Below are 20687 nucleotides of genomic sequence, written 5' to 3'. Positions count from 1 at the left end.
ATCTGTTAGCCTGTGACAGACCATGCAGTGCTTTATCCACAACATTTTGGATTTGATAACAAGCAGGAGGTCAGAGCACAAATAAGGACCTTTTCCAAAAGACTCAGAGAACATGAACAGCTTTTTTGTTTTTCTATTTTGACTGTAGCGTAGCAGCAGCCCAATACGTGGGAATAAAAACACTGAAAATTGGAGAGTTATTAGCACATAAACAACTTTTTTTCAGGTCAGATGGAGGGGTAGGAAGCGTTTAATTTTAGATGTAACTGGGTTGGGAACAGATATATTTATCCTTGTTAACAATCAGCAACTCCAGAGGGTCACTCATGATCTCAAACTCATGCTGGGCAGCCAAAATTGTGCAAACCCTCAGAACTTTATTTTAAGATTTAATGATGATCCCAAAGTTTCCAGAATATCAAACAAGCTGAAGTTTGGCGTCTTGGATTTAAAAACTTCACTTGAAGAGATAATATAAGAATATACTGAATTTGTCAGGCTGTGCGGAATAACATGATTTGAAGGTATTTCATATATATATATAAAGTGAAGTAAAATGGTCACCACAGTTATGGATGTACCTTGTACTTGGTCCAGAGGCAGCATGAGATTCTTCTCTGCTGGTATGTACTTCAACACGACGGTCAGCTCTCCTTTATACTGCATTGTACAGTCTATACTGTTCTCCACCTACACGGGAAAAACAAACCCCTCAAACACTTGGACAATGATGACTGAATTTGACAACACGTTTTGCTCCTGGCTCCTACCTTGGGCTGCAGAGCGTACCACTCCTCTATTTGGGAATCGAACTCCCAGGAGTCAAAGGTCAGCTCCACCTCTCCCAGGAAGCTGTTGTGTCCGAAGCGGTCGTGATGCCAAACGGACACCTGCAGGGTCCGTGTCTCCAGCTGCGAGTGGCTGATCACATACTAACCAACGACAGCAAAATGAAATACATCAGCTCAACCTTGCCTTGTGATGAGAGTTAAGAATACGGAAATTCATCTGAGCTTATTGAGTTTTTCTGCCACCTACCCTCAGATTCTCATTGAAAACAGGGTTAATAGTGTTGGCCTTGATGCTCGTCTTTCTCTTGCTCTGTCGTGACGTATCCGGCAGCAGGTAGGTCTTCACATAGCTGCCGTGACAAAGACACAGTGACTCAGTCATGCTCTATAGGAGTAGAAAGGATACACTAATTTGAACACTGTTTGTTTGTCTGTTTGTATCCCGGCAACATGGTATTAGAGAGTCCTCTAAATCCTTCAAGAGATAATTTAGGGTAAAGAAATACAGGACTGTGGAGGTCAAACAATAACCAGAGAATAATACAAATCAAATATAGTTGGCTGTCATTCCTCCTTTAATAAAGGCAGTGTCATATTATATTATTCTCCAAATTGTATTCAGTTAATAAAAAAAAAATCTTGATGAAATGCCCGTACAGTCGTCCTCAAATGTATTCATATCCTTCCATTAAAGAAAAGGCAAAATTCATAATAGTCACTCAAATAAGTAGAAAGTGAAAAAAGTAACAATAAATAAAAATTTGCTAAATTACAATTTAGTGAAATAAGACATTGCTTTTGAATTGTGGTTGAAAAGAATAATAATTATATCTAAAACAACAACAACAACAACAAAACTGAGCTGCGGACAAATTAGAGCACTTTGCCGATGAGCAGTGGACCAAAATCCAAATAGCTGTCAACAGGTGCAGAAGTCTGATTGAGAGTTACAGAAAACACTTGATTGCAGTGATTGGCTCAAAGGGTTGTTCAACAAAATATGAGTTTATGGGTCCCATAATGGTATATATATATATATATTTCTGTTGAACCACAATTCAAAACCAATGTCAATGTTTTCATTAAATATTTATGTATTGTTACTTTTATCAATTTCAACATATTTCAGTGACAGTTGTTTTTTTTCCTTCTTTAATGGGAGGGTATGAAAACATTTGAGGACGACTGTAAAAAAAGTATCCTATGAAATGTTTGATTTCTGCGCTCCAGTTTGTTTTTGCATTTTCTCTCCACATATACCAATAATGATATGTATCTGCAATGAGCAAACTGTTATCATCAGGCTTCATGTTAAATCGTCTCTGCACACTTCTCATCTGTGCTTTGCGTCCTCTTACGCGTCCGTGCGTTGCCTCCTCTCGTCTCCGGTTGCCAGGTTGTGACACTCCTTCACCAGGACGTTGAGCGCGCCCGTTTTGTAGCTGTAGCTGATGTTCAGCAGGATCTCACCGCTCACCCTGGCGTTGCCATAGTCACCGGTCTCGCTGTACATGCTCATCATGCTGTTTATGCTGCTCTGTGAGGCCAGAAAGGAGAGAGTTAAGAAGGTTAAAGGAGGAAGAAGGAAGGGGGAAAACAGAGCAGCGTGTGATGCAAGAAAAGGGAAAACAACAACAGCATCTAAAGTGTGAAAGACAGCTGATGAAATACAGAAGAAATACAACCACCGCTGCCCTTTGTGAACATGAATGGAATACAATCTGAGGCAGAGCGAGGCTCGTGTCATAAACAATTACACAACACGACTACTAGAAGTTTATATAGATAAAAAAGATTCACTGTGCGCGCTGTGTTTGTATCGAGAAAATAAGGTTCTGTACTTCTGTGTTTCTGGAACTAGAATAAGGATGGTGAGTTTGGAAGTTTTCTCACATACGAAAGGATGTGTAATGAAGCCGATTCCCCTTAAATGATGCATGTAAACATTGCTTCTGTTACAAATAAGTGAAGGGAAGCTGAGTAAATGATGACAAGGCAATTAGTGATGCTAATTTATGTTTTATGGGTTTTAGAAAGTAGTTGTTTTCTTTTTTCTTTTTAAGAAAAGTGAATTTTAAACGAGAACAAGTGCACTCATCATCTAATTTGTACAGCAGACATCTCGCTTATATTGCAAATAATAAAAACTAAAAGAAAATATACATATCTTTTGATCAATATGACTATTATTTGCTCAACTAATCTATTAATGTTCTTAAAAATGTCAAAATGTTGTGAAAAATGCCAGTCAGAGCTATCTGAAGCCTTCAGATTCCTTATTTCTTTCTCAGTAGAGGCCCATAACCCAAAATATACCGACTTCACGATTACATAAGATGCACAGAAGCAGGAAAACATCACAACTGAGAATGTAGAGCAACCTAATTTTGTGTCTGAAAATGGCTCAATTAATCCCTAATCGTTGCGGCTCTAATTACAAACCACAAAAAACAAAGACCACACTGTGAAGCAATAGAATATATGTAATTATGTATGCATACAATCAGAAGAACAAATATAAATAGCATAAATAAATTAGAAGAATAACTGGGACAATTTATAAAAGTGCCAAGGCAGCCCAATAAATCATCTAGAAAGTTAACTTTGAGTTAACAGTGAGGCTGCAGAGTTTCACAGATTGTCCATCATATTTTAAAAGACGTGAAATTCTTTTGCCACATTTTCCTCCCTCACATTGTGTACCTGCAAAACCTATTTCACAAAGAAAAGACTCCAAACCATTAGCACCGCAGCAGGTAATTATGTCTGGAACATTTCTTGGGCAGCAGGCAAACATGACGGCTGTAGCTGAGGGCAGGAAAAAAAAAACAACCACAATCCACTGATAATAATGATGTTGCTGCCCAACGAGCACAAAAGTCAAGAAGCCAGAACTGAGCCACACTAAACCAGAAAATCTTTCTCATTTATTTCCTGCAGGAAGCCGGTGAGATTAATGATGAGTTTAATGCCAGGAGCTCAGACTTCACATGAATAAAAAAAAAAAAACATAAATGAGCACCAATACACTGAACATGCAGATCTATTCAGAATATTATGGTATATTTATGAAAAACCCGAATATATTATTGAATGTTGCATGTAATATTCATGCTGTGGTGCTTTGCCGCTGCTGCACCTTTACTGTTCCATTATGTAGAGGTGAATGTGAATGCATGCACTTAACGTCGAAGGGGAGACTTACAGTCTCGGCATCTGAGTCGGGGACATTGAGGTACCCCCAGCGCCTCTCGGAGCAGGGAGTGGAGGACTGGATATATTTAGGAGGCAGAGAGAGAGAAAAACGGGGGAGGGAAGAAGAAGGAAAAGAAAGCAGAGAGCCGTTTGATGCGTTAGTGATAGAGGCAGACCCTCGGAGCCGACCCCGACTCCAGCAGCACGACCAGGAAACCCCATTACACAGCGTTACCATGGTGATTATCAGATGAAACCACAGACATCACAACTCATCTGGAATCAGCTGTGAAATCAGCACAGATGAATGTGACACAGACAGCGAGAGAGACATGGAGTGAAATGTTCCTCTGGCAAACAGTTTAACCACGAAATGCTTCACACACACACTCATGGACCTTTTTTTTCTCCCTGACAGCACTACGATGAGGTTTACATTTACAGTTTGAGTGAAATGCCTGAGCAAATATTGGAGCATTTATCGTGATATTTGGGGCAGACACTCCTGCTCCCCTCAAAATAAACTGGAATAACTTTTGTGGCCCCTTCTGTGCAGTAGTTCCCATCAGCTGTGCCATTAAACTTAGACGTTGTCCTCAACATTTACTTGCTAAACATTTTCATGTTACCATTATGAAGTTAGTGTTTAACTCAAAAGCACTGCTGTACAGTCTCACTTCGCTGTTAAAGCCTTTTACATCCACCTCCTTTTTTATTTACTAAACAAGACAAAAACCTTGAAAGCATTTTGTTTGCTTGCGGTGAAAACTGTCTGCAGCACAGAGAGTCAGCTACCGTCTGTCCCTAGACACAACAGGAAATGTAAGAAACTCACACTCCTATTACAAGGTTTGAACCCTGTCTCAGACTGCAACTAACGATTATTTTTATTGTTTGTTAATGTGTCAATCATCTCCTCAAATAGTCGTTTAGTATTTAAAATGCCAAAACATGCTCGAGACGACATTCTCAAATGTCCTGTTTTATCCACAATCCAAAGATGTTTAGATTAAAGTCACAGAGGAAAGAAGAAACCAGAAAATTACAGCTTCTTAAACCAAATTTATATGGTTAGAATAATATTATTTCAGTCGTTTTCTTCAAAATTACTGGAACCAATTTATCAAAACAGTTGGCCATTAATTCAATAGCTTACAACTAATCGATTAATTAATTAATTGATTAATTGCTGCAGCTTTAGTGAGACACGCTGCAAAATGTACAATGTGTAGCTATTAAATAACTAGTCTTATGTCAGTTTGCAACTGAACCATGTAGTCCACTCAGATAAATGGGCGAGCAAGAAAAAGTTCCAGTCTATTCAAATGAAATAAAATTGAAATGCAGCATCAGTCTTGTTATTTACTAGCCAGATCTCCTATATCCTAAATTGCAGCCTTTGGGATTGATTTATGATATTGTTTCAAACTGGGATTTCAATTTAAAACCTTATTTGAAGTCCTATTCCAAAGTAAAGCACCATTGTATTGATCCTAAATTGTTAACGCCATTGAAACTGTGAGGTTTTGTGCTTTCAATTGAGAGATATTTTCATTCACAATATGCCAATTCTGTTCAAAATACGAATTTGATCTGGCTGTAGACTCTGTCTTCTTCGAATTAACTCCAGTGTTTCCAGAAAGTCACTGAAATGTGTGTAGCTTATTTTGACCAGTACGTAAAACTTACATAAAGACGGGGGAAAAAAAATAAAAATTTTCAATGAAAAACCTAAACCTTTGACTCCTACAACAAAGGATAAGTAGCTTTGTTGTACTAATGAGGGCATTTTGCTGCTGTGGTTTGCATCCACTTATCCTATTAGAGGAAAGGTCCCTGTACATCAATAGAAAGTTGCTCTGATTGACCATCTTTGTCCTGGGATGAAACATTTCTATCCTTACGTGAGCGTTATTTTCCAGGATGAGTACATTCATAGGAGACGAGGGGTCACTAAAAGGTCTGATGAAACTGATGCGAGTCGTATGTTTGGCCTTCAGAGTCACTGGATCTCAACCAAACTGAACACCTTTTTGGACTGACGTGTTAGACGGCGCCCTCCACCACCATCATCGCAACAAGAAAGAAGAACGGTGCTCATACCTCCAGCTGACTTTTACAATCAATGAAAAGGCACATTAAAGCTTATTTGTCTGAGGTGTGTCAAAAAAGTTTCAGGACTGGTGTCACAAAAGATGTGTTTCAAATCCAAACTACAAGTTTTCCCCTTCCAAGTACTCCCCCTGGAGTCTAACACACTTCCCCAGCCTTCTCTGCCACGCCGCCATGCACTCCTGGAAGGATTCTTCCGGGATCCTCTGCAGTTCTATCGTCACAGCCATCTTGATGTCGTCCATGTCTTCAAAAAGGGGTCCCCTTGATGACCCCCTTGATCTTGGGGAAGAGGAAAAAATCCCACGGAGCCAGGTGGGGTGAATAGGGAGGTTGCTCCAACACTGCGATGTTCTTCTCAGCGAGGAACTGTGGGATGCTCAGGGCATCGTGAGCAGGCACGTTGTCACGGTGAAGCAGCCATGACTTGTCCTGCCACAACTCTCGCCTCTTCTTGAACGAAGCAAACGCGGCAGGATCTCTTTGTAGACGTGCTGGTTGATCGTCTGAAGGGGAAAACTGTCAGTTTGGGTTTGAAATATATCTTTTGTGACACTGGTCCTGGAACTTTTCTGACACACCTCGTAGGCACGTGTTGGTCCAACAGCTTAATAAGACAGTTTATTTGTCACCCATCTGTAAATGCCACTAATACTACCTCATCTGTGCCATCATTATCCTCAAAGTCGCCCTGCGGAGCGAATAATGTAACAGTGAGTAGAGTACATTAGAGCTCGACTCAGTGACACACTCAGCTATCTGCATAATGCAACTCATCACCTCCTTTCACGTCCATTCATACAGCCAACAGCAGCTCAGTGACGGCTGTCATAATAGGACGATAGATGTCGCACATCCAGCACGTCTCTCATCTGTTTACCTCTGCGGCTCTCAAATTACACCCTCGAGCAGAACAGTGGACTGAGTCACGAAGTGTCATTCAGGTAATTTGAATAACTAGATTATCTGCTTTATAGTTGGCTGTGAGGGATCCTCCAGAAGAAATGAAAACTTGTGACCAAGTCAAGAGCAAACACGGGAAATCAAGTCTAATAAAAACGAGGGTTCCAATTTAATATGTGCGATAACATCAAATTAAACCAGCAGACGGCTTTGGTTTTATGCGTTCTCAGATATCCATCCTCTCAGCCTCCAGCTCAACAGGACAGATTTCAATTCAGCGCGCTGTGACGAGGGCATTGGAAAATTACATTTAAACATTTCAACAGCAGCTGAAGCATCTCTCCTCTGAATCGACGTGGCTGCTACTCCTGCAGTCACAATAAAAAACTGTTGACAGCGAGGTGTGTGGATTATTCAGAGTAACAGGGACGTGGTTTCTAAAAAGAGATGTTGGTGTTAAAAATTTAAAGCAGCCTCTGGTTGTTGCTGTTCTTGTCGAGGTGTTGTTGGACTGATGAATGGCATCCTTTGTTTCTCGTTATCAAAAGTAAAACACAGAATACAAACACAAGAACACACTGAAAGCTGGACTGTTTGCTGTGATGCAGTGAGAAGTCGCTGAGTTAAATATGTTGTAAAGCAGTTTCCTATTTAGACATCCAGTCAGATTAACACTAGAATTCACTTGAAGTCCAAATTATCCTCTGATTAGCTCAGGTTTTGATCTTAGTTAACTCTCAATGAAAATCTGTGGCTCTTAAGCATCTAAAAGCTTCACTACGTTCACCAGCTTGCCGTCTTTCAGGACCTTTGTGTCGTTATCAGAAGGAAGCTGCTACAGACCAATTACCAGAAACAAGAAAATTTGCCAGTAGACCCACTTTCACCATGTTTTTTGAAATCTGAGGTTTCGTTTGAATGACAATATCTCAGGAACTAATTAAAATAAAAGCCTGAAATCTTTACTGTTTCTCTGTTGTCTCATCATGCTATTGATTCAGATTCTGTAATATGTCCTGCAAACCGGGTTTATACCTACAAGGTGGGGTCTGAAACTGAAAAATATGCTCATGCTAAAAAAGATGATTCTCCTAGTTACCAGTTATTTCATATCAAAATTTATCCTGTATGGTTTTTTTGTATTATTTATTTTTGTGACATGGAACTACATATAGTTCAGAAAACATCATTACATGACTTTTTAATTGATTTTTTTTTTGTAAATGCGTGCTCAAAGATAAGACTTTTGATGACAACTTCATTGTTTTATGTATTTATTTTTTTATTTCAACTCACCCATAATCTGAGATTATTTGATTTACTTGTTCAATATTGCAGATTCTGCATCAATGCTAATATGAGAAATAACAGTGAAAATGTCAGGCTTTCATTTTTAATAGTTCCTGAAATACTGTCATTCAAACATAACCTCAAATTTTTATGCAAGAACTGAAAGTGGGTCAACGGCCAATTTAGAAAAAATAAATCCTCTCAGATGGTACTTGGTATGTCAATGTAAAGTTTCACATATGTAATTTTAAATATCCATATTTTAAGATAAAAAGGTTTCAAGCAAATTAGAGATTGTCGGGCAAAAGGGCGCCCAATGATTTGAAATGGACTAACCCTCTTGCAATTAGTCTGATTGTTTTCAAAAACCTAAATATTGATTGTCTACCCTGCAGCATGTCGCTAAACTTGAGCAGATCTTTAATCCTGGCCTCTTCTCAGTTCAGCCTCTGTAGCCCTGCAACCATTTTCCTCCTTTCTTCTTTATACTTACTGCATTAAACCAGAAGACGCTACAGTTTTTTTTGTCTTTTTTTTGCTTTCCTTGTGTCCCTTTTACAATTTCTCTTACTTTTATTGTGTTTCATGTGAGCGTCTACCTTTTTTTGTATCATCTCAATCTTCACCATGTTGTTTGTGGAAGAGCGATTTGAGCCCCCATTGTGAGAGAAATGCTAAGCGAGAAGGTACAAAAATTGCCAGTCTTTTAGCCGTGAGATGTCGACGTCAAATATGACTCACTACGCAATCAGTTGCAGAGTCTGACATTCATTACAGAACGATTTTTTGTGCCAGTACTGTGGAATCTTAAAGTTGCAGGCTGGAAAACCAAAACAATGAGCCCGAAGACACTTAGAGCAGAGCTGAGGGTCCGTCATTAAAAGCTACTTATCACGTAACACAGTCAGTTGATCTATTGCTAATTTAAAAAATCGACGAGAGAAGCTTCAGATGTCACGTTGCATTCATATGAACACACGTTTAGCTCAACTTTGTAGAGTAGAAAGAGGCAGATGACACGAAACCAGCACAAATAAAACCATCTGCTCAGATAAACATCACCATCCGAACTGACTTGATTTTCTAACTGGAGAGCCCTCGGTAGAGACATGGCTGCCCAATGTATGCATGTTTACCTGATTTTGTGTTTGTTGTGCGTCTACTTGAGGATGAACTTTCCTTGATTTTGCCTTAAAATGGTGCATAATGTAACACAGATGTTTTGCATGTAGGGGAAGCGTTTTGCTGTAATTTACGCCTACATCAAAGCACCTAAGATGTATGATCATGAGTTTGACCTTGACCTTTCATCCATTGTCAAATGTCACATCACCAATATGGGTTCCTATCTGATTGTAATTTAAAAACTACGTGTTTATCTTACACCTTTTCCAGGTTATAATAGATTTAAAATTTGTGATGATCTCAGACCTTTGGTGTGACCTTGACCTTTCTCTCAAGGTCATATGTTACATCACCACTTTATAGGCCCTGAATGTCTTCCTAAGTTAGTGTACTAAACTTATGTCTGTTTGTGCATTTTCACTATACAGAGCTGTTGTTGGGAAATGCGACCTTTGACCTCTGTAGCGGTCACCAATGCATGTATTGACCCCAAAATCTAATCACTCTGAGAAGGGACCACACCGAGGTCATATATGAAGTTTCAGGTTCAAACTCCTCTCCTGTAAAGCACTAGACTGTTAATAGACAAAGAGAACACACACACAAAAACACACAGACACAATTACTCTATAGTTGCCCATCGATGGGCAACTATAATTATTCCCCACAAAAAGCACAGGTTCATTAATCTGCACAAAAACATGCTTCAGCCGTGCATGTTGTTGTCGCACACAAAGCAGCGACCCTTCACACGATCGTACTACTGAGCGGAGTTGGTTTATGTAAACGCAGCGCGGCTTCCTAAGCGTGGAAAAGTGATCGTGACACAAGTTGCTCACACTGTGTTTACACGGTCAACACTGAAACATGCACACCTGACTCACGCGTCAGGTGATGGTGAGTTGATGTGAGTGTACAGAGCGTGAACATGTTTGTACTGCATGTGAGCACACAGGATTTCCCAGAATCTGTTCTTTTTCCGAAACACGGGGCGTTACCGTTGACACTGCGTTGCTGAGGCGCCGGCTGACAGTCTTGCTGTGGGCCGACATCAGGGCGTCAATGTCTTCCTCTGCGTCCTCGTCAGAAAACTCCTGCGGATGACAGCGTTCACATTTAATCTGAAAATGGGAAGGTGACATCTGGGTGGCTGTCCAGAGCCTCTCTGTGCTCCACGCAGCAGCTGTGTGGGCGGCAGCTTCCAGAAATTCAATCAGACAAGTCCGGGCAGAGTGTGGTAATTTGATTTTCACGTGAAAGAAAGAAAAAAAAAAAAATCACAGTGTCACCGAGTTCATCATAAAGTTGTGCGCGTGAATGGATGAGTAAGAAAAAAAAAATCGTTTGTGTCTCTTGAGTGTTTCAGTTAAACTGCTTTGAATGCAAATGTTCACACAAAGCGGCCCTATACTGACGGTCACATCCTCCACCTGTTTGCAGTCTACATCTGTTTAGATGCTTGTCGTGCTCTTTGAAGTGAGCTCTGAAGTGAAATTAACATTCAGGCCCACATCTGACGCATTGAGTTCATCGGCCCACAGATCCCGAGCTGGGTGTTGTTATGCTCTACAGTATAGTAGAGTGTGGATTTGTTTTGTTTTTTTTTTTTTTTAAAAAGGGGGCACGGATTGAAAAATCAGGCTGTGTTAATTTCACGCTCAGAGCTTTTGGCTTCGATTTTTGGGGAATTAGTCGCAGAAATCGAACGTGTGATGCAGTGAAATGGAGGGAGGAGGGAGGGAAGGCCGGTGCCGCTTACTGTTTCGTTGAGTCCAGGGACTGAGCGGCTTCTGAGGCTGAGAGCATCATCGCTGGGATCAGAACCGGGAGCTGACAGGTCCATTTCTGAGCGACTGTGATCTGGTGCAGGAAGGGAGGGTACAGTGGAGCACATCAAAACACATACAGTTTCAAAAGATGAACACTAACAAATAGAGGCAAGTTTGGGCATCTTAGTATTCTTGTAAGCTTTTTACATTATTTCTTTTAAAGAGTCTTTCAGTTCTTGACTGAGGATTTTTTTCATCCCCTCTTTGTTGCAGATCACTTCAAGTTCTGAGACATTTTAAGATGAGTTGTTCACACAGATAATTTAAGATCTACCTACAGATTTATTATTGAAGCCAGCATCTTTCAGTTGTACTTTCTTGACCAAGGTTTGCAGATTCCTGTCCGTTCCTCTGGCTGCCACCCAAAGCAGATTATTTCCAACCTCATGTTTAACAGTTGGAAAAGTGCAAAAGCTGCTTCTTTTTTTAATTTTTAATTTTTTTTTATGTGCATGCAAACTTATTTTGAACTTCATCTGTCCAAACTTCTAAAAGAACTGTGGCTTGTGTTGTGGAGTTGTGGAAGAGGTTGATGTAGGATGAGGAACCCGACACAGAGAGACACACCAGAGACAAAGGTTTACTGAATTCAGGAGACTAACAGAGCAGCAGTTCACGCATGCGATGCCAGCATCAGGTCTGAGGATTTCTCTCACACCTTCTCTCCTATACCCTCCTACGGTGGGAACCACATCTAGATTTAAGTAAGAGGAAAACAAAGGATAGCCTGGCGCCTTGGTGCAACCTGGCCTTGAGAAGTACAGGGAGTGGTTGCCTGTCCTCCCACAATAGATCTACATGAGGTCAAGAATCTACAGAAGATTTGCAGACTAGCACAAATCTGTTACAAACACTACTTTTATATAAGGAGGTCAAGCAGAGGAGCTAAGGGGAAAGTTCAGTGCCCTCTCAAGAAGCTTAACTCCAAGAGAGGAAAGTAATTTTTCCTTCACAGCTTGTCCAAATGTTGCTCTTTTTACTTCAGATGGTGACTTTTGTGATGAGAAAAATTATAATAAAGTGTTAAAATATTTACGCTGTGTGACGTGTTTGAATATATTTAATATCCATGCAGAAATATATAATCACATCAGCTAAATGCCATGAAAGTAAATAACCACGTGTGAACTGTACACGACAGCTTTAATAAGACTGTTTCGTCAGACCTACTGTGTCATTTCGCGTGCTCAGAGGACATTGTGTGAATCCACCATGTTCAGGACACATAAGAGGCTGAACAGCGGCTGACATGCAGCTCCTAAACACAAGGGCTGAATCAGGCGATTATGATGAATTGGTGGGTCTCTGACGCACATTGTGCACGGTAAAGAATCCCAGTTACATTAATGCATTTTGTGACATTAGTTAGTTGCTCTGGAGACCAGTTTGGGTTTTTTTGCTCTCTGCATAGTTACAATAAACCTATGAGTAACTCTGCTTATTTTCTTCTGCTAAAGTGTGTTAGAATAATGTGCAGGTTGCAGGCGGGGTTTCCTTCTGACTTTTCCACGCATCACCGCCTCACCACCTCCCCTGTTTCAGCTTCCTGCAGTCACACAGTGTTGTTTCTTTGCCTTTCTGGCCAGCAGACAAGCAGCTTTGCTGAAAGTTTACTTCCTGATCTCATCTTGACTTCCACAGTTTCCCATAACTTTCTTAATGACTTTTTCGACAGTGGAAGCTACAAGCCAGAAAATAGCTTTTTATATCTGGCTCCCGCTTTCTTGGCATCAGTTAGCTTCATTTCTGATCCGCTGTCAGTTGCTAAATGTTACCATAAGATATGAAGAGTCAGAGAGTTAATCAGTGCTGGACGTGTCATCAGCTGACAACTGTTGACCTTTTTTCACAAGTACTAATGAGTTAATTAAGACTGAACAAGTTAATGGCTTCCTGAGACACATTCTATAATTACTGTTTATTTTTTATTCCATTTTAAGTTTATGAAATAAAAACTAACAGTGCTTTAACATTCAAAGAAAATCTAATTTTTCCCAGTTTGCTGATGGGGTTTCTAAACTTTTACACCTGACTGTATAAGCAGCACTTTGGAGCTTGCGTTTTTGGGTTTTAAAAAGGTTTCAAGAAGACTGTTTGCGTTTGGATTAAACAAATGAGATGCTATTTATTAAGCTTCCGAGCTGGAAGGTGTATTGTTGAACTTTGGCGATAGCTGTGGCTGTTCTCCCCTCTTTTGAACACATGACATCAATATCTTCTCGACTAACTTAGTATTCCTTTACATTTGTGTAAAAACAGACAAAGAAAAGTTGAGCTAGATTTTGAATTTTAATAACTGTACAAAACTCCCGGCAGACAAAACTACAAAACTTGGTCCAAAGTCGCTGGAGGCAGCTTTACCACAAGTTCTTGTCTGAGATTTTGAAACAGAGCCAACATCTGAGGACTCCTCCGGGGAGAAGCTGTCCTTATCGACCTTACACTCAGGCACAAACCGAGGAATAAAATGACAGAAAAGTACACTAATCTTAAAAAAAGATCTATTCTTAAACTGGAGAAAATGAAAACGCTACACAGCATCTTCAGCATATACACCGCTGGATACATGGCCTCAGACTCTCCAGCAGCTCTTTAACAAGTAATGACGCTAATCGGAGCAATTTTTAAAGTCTCGCCACACTTTTTAACAGCAGTTAAGAGCGGAGATAAACGCTCTGACACCGTGCGAGACAAAGTGGAGGAGATTATACTTAAATGAGAGGGTAGTTCGACACATAAAGAAGAGCATCAGAAGGTTTTGAGTGAGTGTAAGTTAATAGTGTAATTTGTGCAGACGTGACATCTGCTCCCAACAGAAGGAGTAATTTTATCCTTTGCAGTCTGAGAGCAGCTGAGTGTTTTTGCATCAACCCACAGAGGTGATGTTACACTGTTTAATTTCACCTCTGATGCAATCTGCTGCCTCTAACAAGTCTTGAAACTGTGACTCAGTTATCGAAATGTTTGTGTGTGAGCCGTGAAGAAGTCACGGCAACGCGGAGAGGAAAGAAAAGAAAAAAAAAAAGACGAGAGCTTGTAGTGAAGCTACCTGACGAGACCGAGGCCCTGGACACAGAAATGGTCGGAGTGCCAGAGTTCGTCCTGTGGTGGCCGGTGGATTTCTTCTCAGATGCACCGTCGCTGGAGTGCAAACTGGCAACGCTCTCTGCTCCGTCGGGCTGCGTTAGAACACAAAGCGTTTATAATAACACATTAAACCTGTTTGGTTTTCCACCCGTAGTAGTGCTGCTGTCTGTGTGTACTGGTCGCTGACCCTGACCCTCCGGTTTTCGCTGGGCGTGGATGATTTGTCCGGAGTTTTGGAACGCAGATTGTTGGGTACCGTGGGCATCCCTGAGGACTCCAACGCCACCGCACTGCTCCTGAAAACCAGAGACAAACCAGCAGAGTAAAGACAGGTGCTTTCACAAACTGCCACAGCCATCTGATTTTCCTTCTACGCTTGTTTCTTTAGCTCAGAATCTATTTAGATGCTGATTGTCTTCCTTCACATGTTGGTGTTTCCCTGTGGATACTGACACAAAGCTGCAGCAGTGTTAATAGAAAGCCTTGTTTATGTGAAATCTCCTGCAGCTTTTATATGATGTACAGTGTTGTGTTGTTGCATTTTGATAATATAATTGGATTTTTTTTTCATTTAACCTTTATTTAACCAGATGACTCCCATTGAGATTGCAAGATCTCTTTTTCAAGGGAGCCCTGGTTAAGACGGCAGCAGCACTGAGTAACAGTTGTATACATCTAACGTTTAAAAACACATGCATTATAAAACATACAGTAACAACTGGCCTAAACAGGAGGAATCCTAATTGGCTAAGAAGGAAAGCATTTACATACTCCAGTGGAATCAGCCTTTATACCCTTCACCACATTTTTCAAAAGCCCTAATCAGGATCAGCTCTTGTAGCTGTAGTTCAGTCTGCAAGTGATTCCAGGCTTCAGGGGCAGAGAACATAAAAGCCTGTTTGCCAAGTTCAGTGCAAACCTCAGGGACAGACAATAAAAGGGTGTCATTCGAGCGCAGACAGTAATTACTGGTTTTAAATAAAATATACCCACAAAGGTAAGAGGGGAGCAGACCAAGGATGGATTTCTCAATACAATCACACCAATGTGTGAGTCTGCACATGGTCAGGGAGGGCCACTGAACCCTGGCATGTATTAGGGTGCAATGGTGAGTGAGAGCTTTGGAGCCTGTGACAACCGTCAAAGCGCCATGGTGCACAGTGTCCAGGCAATGCAAGCATTGGGTAGGGGCACGCATACACAGCAGATCAACATAGTCAAAGAAATGAGTGATTTGTCAGTGTACAGTTCAGCCCGTGTGCAGGCAGACTGAGCGGTAAACACCTGTTTGAATGTGGAGCAGAGCGAGCGCTTCGGATGCTTTGAGCGTCTCCATCCGAACCAGACTTGACACTGACGCTGTCGACTCCATTCTCTGGCTTCTGGGTGGGTCGGCTGCCTTTTTTATCCATCTTCATCCTTCTACACACAGACACACAAACACACAGGGACTCTGTTATCGACTTAATACGACTGAAACGTTCAGTCACGGCCATTATTGCGGAGCTATCACGCTGCATCTCTCTTGACTTTATCAGATCATCTCAGTCACTCATTTTGCATTCTACAGAGGAAATATACTGTAATTAGGGATCATCAACCCTGGTACATTATCATATTTTAATTATTTTCATTAATTATTTCCACTGTGTCGGTTCCCAGTGAGCACAACCTGGTGTTGTGCAAAAAAGTAATAGTTTGACAAAAACTGATTGCTGTCTGTGGAAGCAATTATCCTAATGTCTCTGCATTATTTTACCTGCTCTTTGCAGGATTACAACCGATCCAGTTGCTTTTATCGGTTGAAACAGCGTCACAGAATCAATTTAGCTCATATAATGCAGTTTTCCACTTGCCAAAAAGTGGTTGTAGCCCCTATAATGTGATTAAAACGTTGTGAATGCTTTAAAATGACTTCATTTCATTCTCGAGTTTTTTTATTTATTTAATTTATTTAAGATTACAGCCCAAATGACAACTGTAAAATAGAGCATTTCTTTATTTTATATAGAAAACCCGTCTCTGAATCATGTTAGTTACAGTTTAAAGAAGGATACGAAACATAATAAACATATCCAGCCTAGACATTGGAAACATTATTATAGCTGCATTCTTGCTGAAAACTGGTTGGTATTTGGTCTGAACATCTAAGACCTCTTTTCAGCCTTTTTTCAACCACTTAAAGTAAAGTTACAACATCAGTGTGTCTGGAAACACACAGTAATAGCATTATTTTAATAATTTGTTCAGTTGTAGAGTGAAAGAGAGTAATACTCATTATTCCTAGATCATCTACAGAAAGATGAAATCTCATCACATTCAGTGTTTCATGTAAAATGTCATAAATGTGGATCTACGTGGGCTGTGTGCTGCCAACAAGAAGCTTCCATGACATTGTTGTGTCCATTAATGTAAAATAAGAATTTATGCAAGTACTTATGAATTACAACTTTGCCATTATTTAGTACTATTATCTATGCAGAATATGCCTGTGGTGTGTATTCTCTTCACTAGATTAGGACTTGGGTTGGCAACATTTAGGTTGTGAGTACTGTCCCTGCTTAGATCTTGCAGGATGAAAATTTTCACAATTGCGAAATCCCCGTGAGGTAAATGTGAAGATTCAGTCAACATCCTCGAATTGTTGGTGAAAAAATAGTTTACTATTAAATATTTGTGCTCAACATCTTTTAAACCAGTGGCCATGATGTTTTCTAAATGTGGTTCATACAGAAAAATGCTCCCTTGGTTGTTTTTGTGCAGAAAATGACAAGAAACCTGGAATTAAGTGATTGTGCAGATGCAGAACTTTCAGCCATGCTAGAGCTACACAGCATAAATATCTTTCATGGTCCCCAGAGGATGAAGTCTACTGAAGCTGGTGATCAACCAGCATCCCCATGAAGTTTGGTTTTGAAATGTGGAACAGCCACTCAGATGATGAATTTGAATGATATTTTATAGATAACAAAACTGTGTAACTGTCTAAATACTTCTGATGTTCACTGCGAGTGATGAATAATACAGGAAGCGTTCACCACTCGCGACTCGCTGTGATGTTGAAACAGCAGCAGCTGAGTGAGTCTGTGAGACCAGAGCATCCCTAACACATATTGTTGAGCAGAGCTGGCGTGCTTTTTGTCTGTCTGCCTTCAGGAAACATTACAGCCCAGCGAAGATGAGGAGTGATGTTAGACGACACAATCCAATTACGGCTTTGCAGCTCTACCAAATGTACTTTAAAATGCATTCAGAGTCTCCGAAAAATCAAATGAGCGCCCACTTGATCTTTTCTAATGCTTTTCGTACTGAAGTGCGCTCTCAACACACTGCACATTTGGCGTGAGATGATTTTATCCCGTCCACATACCGCGTGTCCTGCCTGTTTCATGCTTTCATGTTATGAAATTTCATTAAGCAGACAGCTGCTTGTTCTCTGTGTTCCCTCCTCACCCTTTCCTCTTGGCACCGTCCACCACGTTGAGTGCTGCACTTCTGTTGGATCTCGGCGAGCTGGATTTTTCAGGCTCAGAGGGGGCCGACAGGTTCTCTGTAGACTTTTTTTCTGTGGCTTAAAAGCACCAGTAATTGATTAATAAAATCAGGACATTTTCTAGGCTCCTACACCACCTCACATGCTATTTCCACAGTATTCATTTATGGTTTGGGTTACAGCCTTGCAGTGTAAAGTGCATTAATGGTCAGACTCACTCGTCGGGCTGTTCAGGATTGTCTGTTTGATCACGTCGCTGCTCAGCACTCCTTGTTCAAAGCGCTTGGACCTCTCTTCCAGGAACCACTCTCCAGTCACCACCTTCAGCTCCCTGTTGGACAAATGCATTACTGAGAATTCAACACCTCGGCTCGCACTGTTATTTATTTTTATTTTTTTTTACACCATCAATCTTGAGAAAAAAGTAATCAGAGTAATCACTTTTTCTGCACATGAACTTTTGCTGTGGGTTACACAAGTGGGCGGCAGCTGAGAAAGTTTCCATCCTCGTAGACTTCACCCTTTGGCCTCAGTGTAATTATTCAGACTAACCGGTGAAGAACTTGGCAGCTTTACTTATTTCTGGGATCGATTTTGTAAAGTATGTCAGTGTCGAATTGACACCAAAACCCTGATGATGGAAACACGGGGGAAGTTTCAAGTTTGATAGAAAGAAAAATAACACTGAAGCAGAAACTAAAAATAGTGTTCTGTGCTGGCCTTTTTGAGCTACTACAGACAACAGCATTATTAACAAAAGCAAAACCTTGTACAATTCCTACTTAATAAAACATTTTTTGTCCTTGGCCACCACAAGATTCAATGAGAAGGGATTTGAAGATGACCCTGGGGAACAATAGCTTAAAAAAAGAAAAAACAATAACAAATGTATAAATGATGAAGTGGAAAGACCTACAAATGAAATTCATGATCCAATATCTAGTGGTTTTGTTAGCAGGGAAACTCTTGTTTGTTCCTAATAAATCCAAGTGAAGCAGGGCTAGATGTACATTACTTCCTGGTCTGGAATACTAAAGACTCAAACTAAGGTTGTCCAAAACACCAGTAACAACAAATCCCTCAGTTATTAAGCCTCCCATCCCTGAATTCAATGGGTTGGACAAAATAACAGTGAATCTGTGAGTATATATTAGATTGCACTACTTACAACAAGGTGTATCTAATAAACTGTCAACCCTGAGGTTTGCAAAGTGAGTCTGACGGTGCCTTTTATCACACAAAAACAGATAACATGAACTGCCCTTCAATGTTATGCTCCAAACGTATCAAAATCAGCTGTATTACATTTTAAAATGCCATTAAAAACTCACGGTCATCCTGACTTATCGCACTGTCCAGATGCACAAGAGTCACAAATAAGCGAGAGTCAGAGCAGCGATGGAAAGATTTATCATTGTAAGCAGAGCTCAGAGAAACTCTGATAAATCACACCACAGCCTGACGCAGGCAGAAGAAGAAAAACGAGGCTGTATACGGTGAGAATGATGTAGTGCGCATTCTTTCATGGAGAAGAAAAGCCAGAAAAACTGTCAAATGTGACAACAGCGCCGCCGAGTAAGTTTAAGAGACGTCAGAGAAGATATTCAATACTTCAAGCAATGTCGTATGTGTGTGTGTTTTTTTAGTCCTGGATAATCCTCAAATGTATTTAGAGTAACTAACTACTTCTACATGTAGTGAATGGTGAAAAAATCACTGAAGATCACAGCAGTGAGACACCTGATGCCCTCCCAGCCAAATGGAGACAGATGTGCTGCCACTTATCCACTAAGAAAACCATCTGGAGTCCATTCCTTTTCCAAACATCGCTCAGGTCCCTGCAGGCATCACACTTACGAGATTTTGGCACAAACGTTGCACCTCCACTGCCGTGATTTGGGAAGCGTAACGCGGCAGTCGTTGCAGACTCGCAGCTGGCAATCCTCGCACAGATCTCCGCGGTCGAAGATCAGCCCCAAAGCCTTGAGGCAGCGAGCGCACTGTCGCTCCCCCAAGTCCTGCTGCCGACGGGAACCTTTTCGTTTGATGTCCAGCAGCTCATTCTTCAGCTTCCTGCGGGACAGACACGGGAGATGAACACAGGATATTAAGAAAAATCAACGAGACGAACATCAGATTAAATTGTGATTCCCCGAAGTCCTCACCGTATCCTTTTCTCCTCTCGCTTCCTCAGCTTCTCGTCTTTCTGCAGCACCTTCAGGATCATATCTCGCTCATGTTCCAGCAGATAGGAGAGGTTTAGATCCTCCCCGATCCGCTCCATTGGGCCCTCAGTCTACGCACAGCCAGTGAAATCAGCCAAGCAAATGTGTTGCATGGAGGAAACCAACAACAACTACATTATGCTGCAAAGTACTCATGTTTCTGTGCTGTTCTGCTAATGTTTGGGTTGTTGTTCTTTTAGCGTTGGCATACTTAGAACTTTGCAAACCCCCCAGCGTTCCTCCAGTGTTTCCTCTTCTAGTCTTCAGTTTCTTGGGGAAGCCAACAAAACGCTCTCAGGAACCCTAGATGAGGTCAAACAGACACAATAACACATATCTGACATTAATAAAAGAATATTCATGGGTTGCAGGAAGAAGTCATGTTTAATCCCAGTTAATGTGACCTGCCTTATGGCCAGCTTAAAGAGCATTAATTAAAATAAGACAATGATTTTCAGTATTAAGCACAAGTAATTGGAGGACATTTGACAGCTCCACAGTGGCTTAACAACCATCCAATTAGGCTCCAGCCTGACATTCAGAGCACAGCACCCACATTTCTCACCTTCCATTAGCTGAACTCACAGCTACATACCACTCATTTGACAGCTGCTTTTGTATAAGAAGAATGACTTTT

The 20687-nt window shown here is 40.8% G+C and overlaps 1 protein-coding gene across 3 annotated transcripts in view; it reads right to left on the bottom strand.

Annotated features, from left to right (window-relative positions):
• Positions 1-20190, bottom strand: part of sytl5 (synaptotagmin-like 5) — a 28107-nt gene extending 7917 nt beyond the window's left edge. For 2 of the 3 annotated variants that reach the window (XM_008275553.1, XM_008275555.1), the window contains exons 1-13: positions 19991-20190; positions 19683-19898; positions 18044-18156; positions 17786-17903; positions 15617-15754; positions 14520-14628; positions 14295-14424; positions 11176-11276; positions 10415-10510; positions 2150-2328; positions 1039-1141; positions 771-932; positions 582-690 (exon numbers count right to left, since the gene is read on the bottom strand). In XM_008275553.1, the coding sequence (XP_008273775.1) occupies positions 582-690; positions 771-932; positions 1039-1141; positions 2150-2328; positions 10415-10510; positions 11176-11276; positions 14295-14424; positions 14520-14628; positions 15617-15754; positions 17786-17903; positions 18044-18156; positions 19683-19898; positions 19991-20109 (1693 nt within the window). In that variant the 5' untranslated portion in view covers positions 20110-20190. The remainder of the gene's footprint in view (positions 1-581; positions 691-770; positions 933-1038; positions 1142-2149; positions 2329-10414; positions 10511-11175; positions 11277-14294; positions 14425-14519; positions 14629-15616; positions 15755-17785; positions 17904-18043; positions 18157-19682; positions 19899-19990) is intronic. The other variant, XM_008275554.1, reaches the window with a different exon arrangement.
• Positions 20191-20687: the final 497 nt, after the last annotated feature.

This window comes from Stegastes partitus, unplaced genomic scaffold, assembly GCF_000690725.1.
Source record: "Stegastes partitus isolate 25-593 unplaced genomic scaffold, Stegastes_partitus-1.0.2 Scaffold55, whole genome shotgun sequence".
NCBI lineage: Eukaryota > Metazoa > Chordata > Actinopteri > Pomacentridae > Stegastes > Stegastes partitus.
The sequence above is the reverse complement of the archived record's forward strand: the minus strand, read 5'-3'. Positions and strand labels throughout refer to the sequence as shown.